The following is a 15,356-nucleotide window of genomic DNA, read 5'->3' as shown; positions in this document are numbered from 1 at the left end:
GTTGCACAAAAAGCTCACGTTATTTTGTCACAGGAAGAAGAGAGGAAAGGGCCACATGTTCACGTGCCACTGTGGATCCACGTGGAAGAAATGTCAGGAGCCTCAAGCATCTTCAAATTTACATCAAACATACAAACTACGACGAACTGGGGATCTGTCCAGGCTGAACCCTCGCTTTGTCCAACATTTGCTGGGATAGGCTCCAGCAACACAGGGACAATGAAAGGGATCATAGGTTTAGTAAGTAGATGGATGAACAGATGGATGAATAGATGAATGGATGGATGGAGAGAAACTGTGAAAAATCAGCTCTGGGAGTTGTTCATAAAAGTTGACTTTTCTGGCAACAAAGTGATCCAAAACATTGTGGGGGTTAATATGTGTGATGGTCTCTGGGAGCATCATCCTGGTCCTAATGATCCTCTGATCAGGATTTCAGCTGTTCCTGCTCCACTCACTCCTGAGACCTGCTGATCCGCTTGAACCAGTTTCAGTTAGCAGTGAGAAGAGCAGAGAAAGCATCAAAACGGATAGAAGTGACCTTAAAAACCAGAGTCTGGAGATCCTGCATGTCTCTTTTATTGGAGAACACAAAGCAGAAACGAGTTTGTAACACTTTAGTGTCGGAAAATGAGATTCAGAATCCTTTTATTGTCATTGTACATGCTGATACAATGAAATTGTAGCAGCCTTGGAGTGGTGAAAAAAATAAAATAAATAAAATAAAATTAAAATACTGTAACTCACATCTCTAATCAAAAATGTACAATATGTACAGAAACTATTAAATATTAAATAAGTATGAACAAAATAGAATGAGTCGAGTCGAGTTGCTATTAAAGGTTGTGTGTTATTGCACAGAATTGATTGACTGATTGATCTATTTCCAGCAATTGTCAGTGTAAACAATGGAAAAAGACAGATTTGTCATAACTGTTTTAGTTCAAACTTCTTTAAAAATAACAAAACACTTTATGATGAAGAATTACTATCTAAAAAGTATTGTACAAACTTTTTCGGCAACAAAAATCCAGAAACAAGCGTATTAAATAAATGTGATTTGTAGCTCTAAAGTCATCATAACTGATTTACTTTGATATTTCTCACTAAAGTTAATCCAAAAATGTAAAACTAAAAAAGTGTTTTTTTGAGAATATTAAGTAGGTTATTTTCAGTTTTCTGGTTTGTTGTAAGTGGATCAACGCCCACTCTTATCCGCTCTCTTGTGGTTGAGAGAAATTTTGCCTCTTTCTCAGAAAAATATGAATATGCAAATTGTGCTGCTTTTAAGAATGGAGATGTGAACAGAGAACCTCAAACTCAGAAGCATCAAGAACATCACCATGAGGACGCTCAGTGTCACGGTCGGACTCCTGCTGTTGCTCGCCGCCTTGAGCTCCAACGCTGGCCGTGAGTCTGTTTACATCTTCACAAAAAGATTTTAAAGTGTTGTTCTGGCTGCATTCCACTACGGTTAATAATAATAATAATAATAATAATAATAATAATGATAATAATGATAATAATACATCTCCTTAAGCTACGTTTGGGCTTGAGACTAATACAATGTTTAAACATATAAATTAGTAACAATTTACCTGTTACATACTATTTTTCCGTTGGTATTTAGTGATGAAAAATATTTGGTCTAATATTAAAATCAAAGTAACATTTTTGATTGTTTTTATGTCATCATCTGTTTCCATAAAAAAACTTTAGAGCCAACAACCAAAACAGGAATCGAGAACACAAATTTTCAAAGTAAAAGCAAGTGTGTCAATTAACCAATAATTTCAGGTCAATGTTTTTTCTTCCTGAAAATATTCCAAATATATTTGACTTGCTAAAACAAGTGACGTATTTTTCATATTAATGTAATATCTTGTAAAAAATTGTGACACATTTAGAGTAAAAAAAAAAGATTTGTCTGTTGCACTCAAAATTTTTTAAGATAAACATCATAAACATCATTTTATTTCTAATTCTTTGAGTTTATAGACTACTTTTTCGTATACACGTAACATTTGTAGCATAAAAGAACTTGTTACAACAGCTCAGGTTGACTGATACACAGTATAAAATCAATAATAATACTTGAATGAATATTTAATTTTAAAAAATATACATGATTTTATTTAAATGAGAGTCCAGTTTGTCCAATTCAACATGTTAATTAACAGCGACATCACCTTACATAGAACATTTTGCCAGAAAAAAAAAGCTTATGTAGATCATTTAAATAAAAATATCACTTTTAGACTTTAGGTTTATTTAATATTATTCCTATTTATCACACAAACTGTCATTCAACTAACAGGTAAACATATTAATGAATGAAAACTACATATTAACAGACATTTATGTGAACAAGCAGTGGTTGCATTTGGTAAATCATTTTAATCGAGTCTTTGTTTTTCAGCTCATGGAGGAATGCCGTCCAAGTGCTGCTTTAACTTTTTCGGACAACAGATCCCAGCGGCTTTTGTTCTCTCAATCCAGAAGACTCACTTCAGATGTCACACTAAAGCCTTTGTGTGCGTTTGTGTTTTGCTCCGCGTAACGACTACAGTTTGGGGTTTGATGCATTCAATAAATGTCTTCTTTGTTGCTTCTTTACAGGATCAAAACCTCCATTGGGGAGGTCTGTGTGAAGCAGACTGAATGGTCTGAGGCAGTTTATAACAAACTCCATCACAACATCAATTCCTAACCTTCCTCCATCATCATCATCATCTTCTTCTTCTTCATTCAAAAGTAATGAAATCTCTTACAACTAGAAGCTGTCAGAGACCAGTTAGAGTATTTTATTGAATGTATGCAATAATTATTTTATTCTACTTTTTTATTTCACCTAAGCATCTTTGTGAAGGAAACCTTCCTCAGGCTGATTATTCATTGAACACCAAGAACATTTACAAGATCTTCAGCTAATTTTAAGATGTATAGATTTTTTGTTTAGGGGTTTCATTTCTTCTTTATCTTACGTCATCTCTGCAGGATGAAAGCGCTCTAAGGGGAAAACGGTGCGACACAAACAGAGAAAAATGGACCAAAATCACACCAATCTGCAAATTTAAAGGCTCTGACTGAAAAACAGGGATTTCTTCACATCTGAGATCAACCTATACAAGACTTTTACTCGCCTCTGTCAGAAATTCTTTCCTCAAAACTCTCTTGTAAATGGGTTGATTAAAAGCTTTTGAATTGAATATTTGATCAATACTCATCTAAAAAGTCTCTGTTTTCATTTTTAGGCTCAAATCCTAATTAACGAATAAACTTTGTTCACTTCTGCGTTCCTGAGGCCGAATGTAATCACGTGTATTCTAACCATGCATTCAAAACTTAAATATCAACACTAAAATTTCAGTTTTCTATTGTTGGTTTTCCCAAAAAAATTCTATTTGTTCATAAACTCCACAGTTTCCTTGTTTTTCTGATTCTTTTTGACAAATGATCTGCACCGTTTAAAAACAGCAAAGTCGAAAAAAGGGAAAATTATTTCAATTTTACTTACAAAAAAGTATAACTGAGCAGTTTCAAAGTTGCATTTAAATGATTTTTTTTCAAATGTCACTACATCAGAAATATTTAAAGTCCCGTTAATAGTCACATAACAGGGTGTGTGACATTCGTTCTCCACATTTGCTCCATTTTCTGAGGGGAACGCTAGACACATCTGCACCCGGGAACTGTTAGGTGGTTTAAAGACCCGCTTCAATAAAAGTCATGTTTTTGGGTGTTTTCAACATGTTCTTGTGGCATCTTTCTCATAATGGAGGACATCTAAGAAGAAGATTAAGCTTAAAATTATTTTTTTTAATTCAAGTTAGTAGTTGTTACGTAAAATCTCCAATCACAAACTCCCTGCTCTGCTTCATTCTGATGCCCACAACTCAGAGGTGAATTTCTGATCAACTCCTGCCGCTCTGCAGAAACTATGTCCTAGAAAACTACACAGGTTTTTCGTTTGCCTTGAAACAGCCTAATCATAGTCAAAAGACGCTGTAAAAATAGATTTAATGTAGTGCCAAGGAGAGAGACTTTGGTCTCATTTTTAGTCTATGGATTTGAACTCACAACCCTCCTGTCTCAGGATGGACAAACTACACATGGCTACTGAGCTGATTTATTAGTTCAGTTTGCTTTTATAAGACTTTTATGCTTTAAATGTAGTACTTTTATTAATTCTATCTATGCTTGGTTGATAACTTTAGAAGGAAAATGTTCTTTTGTTGGAACGAAGCGTTTTTCTGAACTTGTGGAAGTGGAAATTTTGCAATTTCTTAACTTCTTGTTTTTCCAAGTAGGCTTTAAAAATGTTTGTACAGACTACAGACTGTGCCTCCCTAGAAACAAGTCAAAAATTCCTTAATTCAGAATTAATTTCTTTTAATAATAAAAAAAAAAAAAATCTGCCAGTGGGGTAGGACAAAAAAAAAAAATTCTAGTCACTAAGACGTGTTTCTTGATTATTTGTCTTGCAAGACAAATTATCTTTAAACAAAGTTTATTTGACTTTCTTGAGATTCCATTTTTGCAGAGTGAAAATGATTTCAGTCGAGATACGCATTTTTTATTAGATTTTGGGAAAACTCTGTTTTTTTGTTTGTTTGTTGGGAGTTTATGAAAAAAGCAAAATATTGATCACACTTGCTTCAATGGTGAGAGCCGCCGGAGGATCTGCAGCTTCAACGCCAACAAATGGATGTGCAAAGTAAAAGAAATCTCATTTAAATTAATCCAGACTATACCTGCAAAGATTCAAATAAGACATTGATGTAACCTGCTCTTTTCGTCAAGAACACCCTGAAGATGCTGTACATTTATTTCAGTCATGTCCTTTTTCCACAAAACTAAAGGTAGTAACTTAATTTCCGCCCAGAAAGACTCAGACTTCTGCCTGTGCTTAGAACTTGAACTGTTTGGCCTCACTCATTGTCCATCTCACGAAAAAGAACAATTATGTATATTATGTTAATCTCATTTTTTGCAAATGTCACATTCATAAATCCAAATTTTCCTATTTCAAACAATAAAAATAGATACAATAAAGCATCGATAAAACATTCTGACAATAAGAAAGCCAATACAACCCTTGATCTGTGCGTCAGTTTTAATGTCTTTGTGTAAAATGTAATAATAACCCCCTGGCTTGTCCTTTTGTTTATTGTCGATTTGCACTGTTTTTTCTTGGATCGTTAAAAGGCATGATTTGAGGGCGATTTTGTTTCACACTGATGAGAAGCATCTTGGAATGACAAGTGTAGATTAATAGATACACATTTACATTCAATATAAATAAATTCAAGTTTGCTTTAATTAGACATCTGAATAATAATGATGAGACTAGTTAAAAAAAGCCACTGTGACCTCTTTTGAGTTCATTTCACAGCAACGCCGCCTCTTTTTTATCTAATCGAGGTGATCAAACTTTCTTCTTTTCTCAGAATTGTCTTGAAAAGGTCGTTGAGACGTTTTTGAAGCTCTAAACACCAACAATGAGGACAGATAACCTCATAATCATGGGTGCATCACGACCACAGCAAAGTCCTCATGATGATTCTTGATCTGCTTTCTGCTGCAGCGTCCCACATTCACGGCTGCTCACTCAAACATCGATGGCCCTTTTTCTCTAGATCTTGGTTTCTCTGTAAGTCTCTTCGTATTTTTTGAAGACTCATGCATGAATTTAAGTTTTTGGGAGGATTTTTCACAGTTGCACAAAATTAGGAAAATTGCAAATATTTATGGAGTAATCCTGGTGATGAGTTATATGATTTAGGTTTCACTGTTTTATAAGACCTAAAAATGATATTTACATTAACAGGTTTTAAAAAAAAAAGATCAAATCCCTTTGAAATGTTTCACAACGATACACACAGGACATCACACACCAAGCAGAAATGAACTTGCTAAAAATGATGCCAGAAGTCCAGCTATAAAAAAAAAAATGACAAAAGAGCAAAGAAAACAGAATGATACGATTTGTTATTTCTTATTATTAATATTTCCAAGCTTTGCCTGTTTTGTTCTGCAGCTTCTTGATATTTGTATGATTTGGACAGGATATATTTTTATGCAGAGCAAAATATTATTTAAGGTTTAACTTAATTTATTCTGTATTTATATGTCTGTCTGTTTTTATTCATACCTATGTTCAAAAAGTTCAGTTTTAAAGGTTTAGCTTTAGTGTGTTCAATAAATGTTTTACCTTGTGCGGCCTGCAACCTAAAGCGTGTTTTGGATTTAGGATGTGCGATGGAGTTTGACCCCCCTGTAATACAAGTATATACAATTCAAAAAAATAAATGCAAATGTAAAACGGCCAAAAAAAATAGGGAACACAAAAGGATGTTGTCAAATTGTGTGTGTGTGAGGAGGCTGGGGAGTTACTCACCGGAAAAAAAGTTAATGTAGAACCGCCGCTGTTCACCAGATTTGCACCATTTCGTACCAAGCCTCTTCCAATAGTTACATGCACTAGTATCGGATAGTTCTGCGCTTTCTTCATCATTTGCCCCGTGTGAACGTAGCTGCAGGGGACCTTGAGTGTCATAAATCATCAATGCTTTAGTATGATTTTTATTATCACCCAAGAAATAAAACACACACTATTTGCTCTGCATCTAACAACAACAAAGGGTAAATTCCTAAACTTTAAGGCACTTCAGAGTTCAGGAAAAATCCCAGGAATTCTTTATGCATCGATTTGAGGTTAGACCTGCTAACGTCTGTTTGAGTCTCTGTCTAACATCCCATTCTCAAGACTTCACTTTGTAAAGTCCTGAAAAACTAAAGCCATCCCATAATCAAAAAGGATCTGGACGCACGTTCATCCTCACAGAATGAGAGTGGAGTCAGACATGGAAAGTCAGACAAACTTTTTTTTTTTTTTTCCTGCGGAAGATCTGCTGGCTTGAATAAACTTCATGTGACTCAGCTCAGACCCTGAGCTTTCACGGCTCCAGACCGTCTCTAGTGCATCACAAACACCTTCCTCTCACTGTAGTCCGTCTCCTCTTTGGCCCCCTCTTCCGTCTTCGTCCTCCATTTGAAGGAGCTGGACGTCAGGCTGCTCCTTTTGTGGCAGCTCAGCTTGGGGTCATGCAGAAGGTTCCACATGAGCCAGATCTGAGGAACGGTGAGGCTGTGAACCACCATGAGCTCTTTGTAGAAGCAGGGATCGAACGTCTGAAGGTGAGGAGCAGCAGACGGCCGGGAGATTCCAAAAGTCCGAAAGCCCTCGTGGCGATACGGTTTGACGCCGATCAGCTGGAGGCACATTCCCAGGAAGACGTCATCGATCGGGAACAACTCCACCTGGAAGCATTTCCTGAGTTAGGTGGAGGTGAACAGGGGTTACATTATATCTCCTATGCTCTTTTTATTATGCATTACAGGAATTCCATTATTTTTTATTCTTATTTGATTAGGCATTTACTTGATTTCATATATATGCATGAAAATTGTACTGGGAAAAATGCTTTCTGGCTTTAAAATGAACAGTGAAACCTGTGTGCCAGATAAGATGTGCCGAGGTCGGCAGCAGACTCGTCTGTGATTTCCGATCTATGTTTTCTTTTTGTGCTGGAGTGTTTAAAACAGACAGACACCTGCTCATTGCAAACTAGACTTGCATCCTTGAGTCGCACAAAAATATCTCGCATGCACAGACGCAGAGTCTGTTGACGTATTTTGCATGTTGCTTTGCTGGGCAATAAAAAAACTGCCTGCTGGAAAGCAGAGAGAGAGAGAGAGAGAGAGAGAGAGAGCGGACAACCACAATGCCTAACAGGTCGTGTTTTTCCATCTCTCGCTTTTGCAAAAGGTTTGAAAATGTGTGCAAACTCTTGTGTGTATTTTCATTTCCCAACTGCACATTTCATTTTTGGACCTCCCGGACCATCCGGACGAGACGACAACGATTACCATGGCTGCACATTCAGAGCCGAATCCAGGAGAAAGACGGTACCTTCTGGCAAGCAGAGCTGAGCCTCCGAGCGGTGAAACCCGACATCACAAACCCTCCTCCTCCTGCGTAGTTGGGGTACAGGCCCCCCCCATACACCAACTCTGGAATATAATACTTGGAGTTGCGTCTGCGGATGGGTTTGGCGTTGACAATAATATCCCCGACAAACAAATCCCGGTCCGGTTTGTGGCTGTGAAGCATCTCCAGAATGTTTTCCACATTCACGTAGACGTCAGCGTCGCCTTTGAAGATGAATCTGAATGAAGAAGCGCCAAAAGTTAAAGAAGGTTTAACGTTTTCCATCTTTTAGCTTTATGAACACTGACTTAACATGGGCGCAGCTGCTGTTGACCCATTCCAGAAAATGGGTTTCCTTCAGCGTCAGGTTGAAGAAGGTGTCCTCAAAATCCCACAGCAGGACGTCACTAAAGGTTTGGCTCTCGTAGGCCAGGAGCCGATCCCAGAGAGGCAGGGCGGTGCGACTCCCGGGAACACCCAGCAAGAAGACGGTACGGATGGACACACCGGGGTCATATCGTCCCTCCTTACCCCACGTCCGACGCACCACCTACATGAAATCCAGACGTTAATTGTAAAACAGGGGGACTGAAATGAACCCAAACGCATTTTGACGCGCTATAAAGCTTCAAGGAGAATATCCAGACAAAACCGAAGCTTTACAGAAGCACCAGCTCTTTGTTCATGCAAGCAAAAAGGAAGCCAACGGAAGTAAGATTGAAACATTGATGGTCTGGGACTGCTGCAACTAGTGCAGCTTGTTTTGAATCTCTGCAAGTTCAATCAAACGTTGAGACTATCGGACAATTTGGAGCTGAGTGTCAGAAAGCTCACGTCTTGGGTCACACAACAGAATATTGAACCAAAGCACAAGCCGATAGAAAACCCGGAACGACTAAGAACGGAGTGCCTTCCTATCATCTGTGGAAGGAACTGAAACATGCTGTTGGGAAAACACCACCTTCAAAGTCCACTCTGAGCATCTTTCATATCCATTTTCAAAGCGTTCCCAGTGGTCTCCTGATTTCAATTTTTAGCCAAAATCCAAAAACTTGTCTTGTTTTCTTGGACATAAGCGGCAGAAGTTCAAAAGAAACTCGCTGTTGAGTTGTGGGTTGGACTGTTGGCACGGAGCTACCCCGCCCCCCCTTCCCCTCAGAGCAGGGAGCGGAGAGCTTGTGGCCCCCCCAGCGTATCCTCTACGTCACAAATACATTTCTTTTCTAACAGCATTTTCTCATCTGCTCCTGATTCAGCAGGATTTGAATAAAGAAATACTCAGAAATGCCATTTTAAGCCTGATATTCTTTACATGTGTCAGAAAAATGCCACCAGATGTTTTGCCCACTCAGGCCAAAACCCCTGTTGACAGCTCCAGAAGTTGCCTTAAAAAAGTTGCGCAACAAAACTGCCATCTTTTTTGTTTGTCAAGCTTTGGTCTTTCACTGGTTTGGCTTCTAAACCCTTCTGTTACCTGCCGTTTATCAAAATCTGCAGCTGTGGATTTCACTGCGATGAGCATGTAGGGGAAGTCGTCCTCGCCGTCTCCTCCCGTGTGACATTTCTGAGGCTGGTCTATGAGCAGCTTGAAACGTCTCATGTCCTTCTTTCTCAGGTAAGTCTGAAAGTCAAAGAGCGGCAGGGTGGGCTGGACCCTCGCAGGATTGGTTGACGCAGCTTTCTTTCTTTGGGCCTTGATCTTGTGTTTGGATTTGGTTTGCAGGGATGCAGAGCTGAGATCCGGCTTACAGAAAGGCAGCTGAAAAACAAGAATATTAAACACTTCGGTTACGTTTGGCTCCCAGTAGAATGAAAGCTGCAGGAGGATGTGCCTTGCATCATTCCTCTAACAAAAGAAAATATTTTTTTAAGGTCTTTCTTCAGCTTTTGGCTTTTTAAGTTGAAAATTTTTTTTATTACAAAGTGCATAAATAGTTTGGGATGTCACACTTTGAGGATCTAATGAATTGCAAGGCTGCAAAGATGCCTCGTATTTCATTTAATGTCACTTTTATTGCTCATAAAAGTGACATTAAATGGGTTTTCTGGTCATAAGATGCATCATTTTTCCGTGAAATATTTGAGACTCTTCAGCCCTCAGATTTAACAGACGTCTCTTCGAGTATTTTTCATTTCCTACTTTTCAAAACCTCACATCCGGTTTTGTTTTGTGACAGTCCTCCTATCTTCATTCCAGCTGGTATTTCATGCACTGCATGCTTGCTTCTCATCTGCTTCCTGTTAGGACGTCCTCCTGGTTTCTCAGGGTCTGAACCAGAGGATCATCTGAGTCATGCGTGATCAGGAAAGACTTATACACACTGTTTGAAAAATAAAAAACATCCCTTCATACATCTCTGAATGCCTGAAATCCTGTATGGAAGCAATTCTGTAGCATTAATAAAAAGCAAAGTCAAAACCAGATATGCCTTTACATTTTCAAAATGAAGCTGCATTTTTTGACTCAAAATTAAAATGAAAAAGCAATCCACCAAAATGCTTTTTCATTTCCTTCCTCAACACAGCTTATTCTGTCACTCTATTAAAATTAAAATGAAAATGGTATTTGACATTTCCTTTTCAAGACGTTCTCTGGTAAATGTGTAGCATAATTCATTTAGAAATGTTTAATATGACATTTAAAATGGATTAATAGAAATGCTTTTTAATTTTCAAAATGAAGCTGCATTTTTTGACTCAAAATTAAAAAGAAAAAGCAATACTTCAAAATGCTTTATCGTTTTATACTTCAACACAGCTTATTCTGTCACTTAATTAAAATGATAAAGAAAATGTTATCTGACATTTCATTTTAAAAAAGGTCCCTGGTAAATGTGTAGCATAATTCATTTAGAAATGTTTAATATGACATTTAAAATGGATTAATAGAAATGCTTTTTAATTTTCAAAATGAAGCTGCATCAAATGCCTCAAAATTCACATGAAAAAGCAATATTTCAAAATGCTTTTTCATTTTATACTTAAAACCGCTTATTCTGTGTCATAATTAAAACGAAAATGCAAAGAGGGGATTGCATTTGCATTTTAACATCCACCCCGCGCACCTTGTCACAATATTCATTTCGAAAAAGCATTAGCAGAGGGGAGGCGGGGCGATGACGTCACTGCTTTCTCCGTGTGTCCGGCAGATGTCGCTGAGAGACCTGGTGTGTCTGTGTTCGCTTTAAAATCACCTAAAACCGGGTCCTGTTCACAAACCGCTGGACCTGGACTGCTCAAACCTGGATTCCTGGATCTTAATGCGAGAAATGCAGCAGAATGTTCCTTTAGCTCCCTCGTGAATCAGAAGCTGTGAATCGCAACCCAACTTCTTCAGCGTCGTCTGACCGCACGTATTTAAAAACATATGATCGAGCAGAGCAGGCCCTTAATAATAATCATGACAGTAATAAAAGCACATTATGAAGATACTCTCCTGCAGCTTCGCGCTGAGTGAGTGTTTTTGGTCCAACCAGCAACGTTTAGTACGGTGAAATCTGCTATCTGTTGATGGGGCTCCAGCTGTCATCAAACAGCAAATTCAGCGCGAAGCTCAAAATAAATGTGTAAATATGTGGAAATTACATCAGTCTTTATTTTGTTCTGGACACCACTGGAAACACAAATTCATTTGATGGTTTCTCAGATCGCAGCGGCATTTCCGCCTTCGATCATCGGGAGCTTCGCGCTCCGCTATGCGAAGGCAGGTGGCGGTCCGAAGAACAAAGCTTGTCCGCGGTGCGTCAGGAGGAGGACCGCAGAAGGCGGACATGCTGCTATGTTGTCCTGAGAAGCTGTGGAAACTCATCAGAAGTTCACAACCATCACAAAACCCTCGTCTCTGCCGCTAACACAGTCTGCTCCTGGTGCGTGTGTGTGCGTCAGTCAGCAGCCGGACACACGGAGAAAGCAGTGACGTCATCGCCCCGCCTCCCCTCTGCTAATGCTTTTTCGAAATGAATATTGCTCCAAGTTTTGCAGGGTGGATGTTAAAATGCAAATGCAATCCCCTCTTTGCATTTTCTTTCGTTTTTGAGTCAAAAAATGCAGCTTCATTTTGAAAATGAAAAAGCATTTCTGGTTTTGACTTTGCTTTTTATTAATGCTACAGAATCGCTTCCATAATCCTGAGGCCGTGTTGGGTCGGCTCTCCGTTCCATCCAAGAGTCAGATCTTAACCAAAATGAAAAAACACTGAGGAACCTTTTCTAGTTTCCAATATTCACATCTAATATTCATGTCTCTGGAGAACTGTGTTCATGTAGGCCCCTGTTTTTATTCAAAATGTGGCTTCCCTCCCAAACTCCTCCTCTTTTTGTGAGGTGGGCTGCAGGATTATAAAATCCTTTAGCTCTCTTTGCACCTTTAACTTTTTTTATTTATTTAAATGCAAAACAATTAGAGACTGTCTAACGTTCTTTCGTATCTTCACAGTTTTGCAAATGATTCAGTAAACAGGCAGGACTGTGGCTGTGCATGAGTCAAAGTCCCACTCAAGACATCTTTTGATTTTTTTAAAAATCATTCCCAGCGGTCTTGTAATTAGGATGATGCCATTTTTAGGCAAAATCCAAAAACCTGTGTCGTTTTCTAAGACATAGTTTCTGCAGAGCGGCAGCAGTTCATTAGGAATTCACTTCTGGGCTGTGGGTTTGGTTCTTGGACCAAGCCTGCCCCAAATTCCCGTCACTCATCGATTTACTTGCTATCCCACTGGCTTACAGCCCCCTCACACCCCCAACCTAACATTAGCAATATCTGAGATATCCAGCCGTACAGTTTTGAGATTCCAGCTCGGATGAGGAAAATTAAGACGTACATGGATCTAGTCGTCTATCAGAATGGAGCAGAGCAGGGAGCTTGAACACCACACTGTGTATTTTCTATGTCATAAATAAGTTCATTTACAAAAAAATGTTTTTTTTGTCTGCTCCTGATTCACAATAATTAGAATTAAGAAATACTCAGAAATGCATTTTAATCTTAATTTTCTTAATCTATATCCTCCATCATCAGAAAAATGCCACAAAAACAAGTTAAAAACCACAAAAGGACTATTTTCATTGGAGTGGGGCTTTAAGATTTTTCCAATGTTTGATGCATTTAGACCTTGGACCCAAAGTAAATAAAGTTAAACTTTGTTTTAAAAAGTTCTAATTTAATTCTAAAAATAACGGCCGTGTTGCTACCAACATAAGCTAAACAAATCTAAATAAAACCGGCTCTTACCCCTCGAGACTCTGTGACCGTTTTAGCCCCGCTGGCCCCCAACAGAGTCCTGCTGGAGCTGGTGGAGGCGTGGATCTCCAGCTTCCACACGGGCGCGCTCCACCTGGACGGGAGGATGACCTGCAAACGGGGTTCACACTCAGATGAGGACCTGAAAAGCTTCCTCCGTCGTGGATCCGATTCCTTGTTACCTGGCGAGTGTAGAGCAGCAGACAGAGGAGCGCCAGCAGCACCAGCGTGCACGCCACATCTCCTTTCACATGACAGACCCTCCTCATCGTCATCACCTTCCTGAGCGTGTTTGGAGGACACCGACCTGAGCTACAAACCTGGCAGAGATGCATCTTCAGACAGCAGAGGGAGTTGCTGCCTGAAGCTTTGGCTCATTTCTCTTGGCTCTGCAGACCTTATTCTCTGTCCCGGTCTAGAAAAATTCCCCCAGCTGCTTCCTCACAGCTCAGACACGCAAGTTACAGTCATCTCTGCTTTGAAAGAATTCAGCCCACCATGAGCTAGGATTCCCCCCCATTTAGCTTTTTTTTTCCATCTTCAGCAACCTGGAAAAAAAAAAAACAACATACAAGAAGTTAAAAAAATGCTGAGCTACACAAAAGCATTAGAGCCACATGGACGTTAAATCCCTTTTTTCTTTCTATATTTGGAGTATCTCAAAGTTCTATACTGACCCCATTTCTATGCAGATTAAATTATGAATCCAGTGGGAAAAACACTTATTTGTCACACAGTAATGCTCTGCTGAAGTGTTGGAACAGATGTTTGTAAATTCCTCCCAAATGAATCAAAGATGCAAGAGGAGGTGACTGGTCCTCATTTACTGTCCACAAAGGTGATGCATTAAAACTTTAATAAAACAAATGCAAAAGGTTGGTGAGTCTTATTAAATTCTTTAATAAAAATATACTGCACGCAAAGCAAATGAAAGATCTCTGTTTGTTTGTTTTTCCTTAATGAGGGTCTCCAGGAGCTTCTCTAAGCCCCAGCATCACTAACACACCTCTTACTCCCCCAAACGGATCATACATCTTTTAGAAACGTAAAAGTTCTCCTAAAAACACGCACACACAGAAAGGTTCTCCATAATTTAAAGGAAATTGCTCAAACCTACCAGAAGAGAAGATCTGATGAGTCTGTGCGAGGCGAGACGAAGCTGTTGCGTTCAGGGGCGCAACGAAAAGTGGACTTCACATCTTTAACTCTGTCTCGATTTTTTTTTTTAGCTGTTGTTGTTGTACAAAATAACCAACTTATAAATATAAATAAATACGAATAAAATATAATAAAATTAAATGAAATTTCACACAAATGGGTTTGTGTATTTCAGGTGTGTGGGTTTGTGTCAAAAACAAGCTTTTAAAAAAAGTTTTGTAAATAAATGAATATCATAAAAATTTTGTGTAAAAAAAAAGCATTTAAGCTTTCCTCCCACCCTTTGGAGGATCAACAGGATTTTCGAGGGTCTGTGAACGCATCTTCTTCTTTCTCTCTCTCTTTCTGCTTTTACCACGTGACCGGAGCAGCCCTGATCCAGATGCCAACACAGCATCTGGATCTGTGAGAAGAGGAAGAGCGCAAAGAATAGGGGGAGAAAACGAAGTTGAGTCCTTTTCCAGATCCTGTTTTTGTTAATAAAAGCTTAAAACAGGTTTAATTACTCCAGAAGCAACTGAAACCAACAAAAAACAAACTAAAGACATTAATAAGAGGCTAAAATGTCACATTCTGGGCATTTAGTCTTTCTTCTGAATCCAATAGAAGATATAATTATGCTAAAGTCTCATTCATGTATCATATTATCATAAAAAAAAATCAGACTTTGCTGTATTTTAAAAAAAGGTCTTAACCAGGGGTTCTTTTGGGTCTTATGTCTTCTTTTTCTCAGGTTGTGCAGAAATTTCTCAAACATCTCAGTCGATCTTTTCTGCTCAAACCTTTTATAGGTCAGAGTTCAGAGGCTGAAATCATCTGTGAAAAAATATGCTGCTTAAAAAAACCCATGAAACACTTCATAAAATCCAATTATGAAACTTTTGTTATATTTTACTTTATAAAAAGTTAAGTCTGGATTCTAAGAGGATTAAACAAACAATTTCATTTATTTATTGAAGCACCTTTG

The 15,356-nt window shown here is 38.6% G+C and overlaps 1 protein-coding gene and 1 long non-coding RNA gene across 2 annotated transcripts; one reads left to right on the top strand and one right to left on the bottom strand.

The window, feature by feature from the left end:
- The first annotated feature begins 2,721 nt into the window (after positions 1–2,721).
- LOC105354264 (uncharacterized) lies at positions 2,722–3,220 on the top strand. Its single transcript, XR_908921.4, has 2 exons — positions 2,722–2,754; positions 2,998–3,220. It is a non-coding gene; the product is annotated as an uncharacterized LOC105354264 (long non-coding RNA).
- A 3,349-nt stretch (positions 3,221–6,569) lies between these two features.
- Positions 6,570–14,441, bottom strand: b3gnt9 (UDP-GlcNAc:betaGal beta-1,3-N-acetylglucosaminyltransferase 9). The gene is made up of 7 exons (XM_078948998.1): positions 14,349–14,441; positions 13,414–13,779; positions 13,223–13,342; positions 9,468–9,752; positions 8,302–8,543; positions 7,976–8,231; positions 6,570–7,323 (listed from the first exon to the last, which is right to left on the bottom strand). The coding sequence occupies exons 2-7, from the start codon at positions 13,564–13,566 to the stop codon at positions 6,979–6,981; spliced, it is 1,401 nt and encodes a 466-aa protein (XP_078805124.1). The 5' UTR covers positions 13,567–13,779; positions 14,349–14,441; the 3' UTR covers positions 6,570–6,978.
- Positions 14,442–15,356: the final 915 nt, after the last annotated feature.

This window comes from Oryzias latipes, chromosome 6, assembly GCF_053564925.1.
Source record: "Oryzias latipes strain Hd-rR chromosome 6, Olatipes_Hd-rR_3.1".
NCBI classification, from domain to species: domain Eukaryota; kingdom Metazoa; phylum Chordata; class Actinopteri; order Beloniformes; family Adrianichthyidae; genus Oryzias; species Oryzias latipes.
Note: the sequence above shows the minus strand (reverse complement) of the source record. Positions and strands in the feature narration are given on the sequence as shown.

Excerpts from the sequence above, each read along its gene's own strand:
- b3gnt9 (XM_078948998.1), bottom strand. The coding sequence starts at position 13,566 with ATGCATCTCTGCCAGGTTTGTAGCTCAGGTCGGTGTCCTCCAAACACG. Across the intron at positions 9,753-13,222 it reads CGGTCACAGAGTCTCGAGGG|CTGCCTTTCTGTAAGCCGGA; the intron begins GTAAGAGCCGGT and ends CTTGTTTTTCAG. Across the intron at positions 8,544-9,467 it reads CAGATTTTGATAAACGGCAG|GTGGTGCGTCGGACGTGGGG; the intron begins GTAACAGAAGGG and ends GATTTCATGTAG.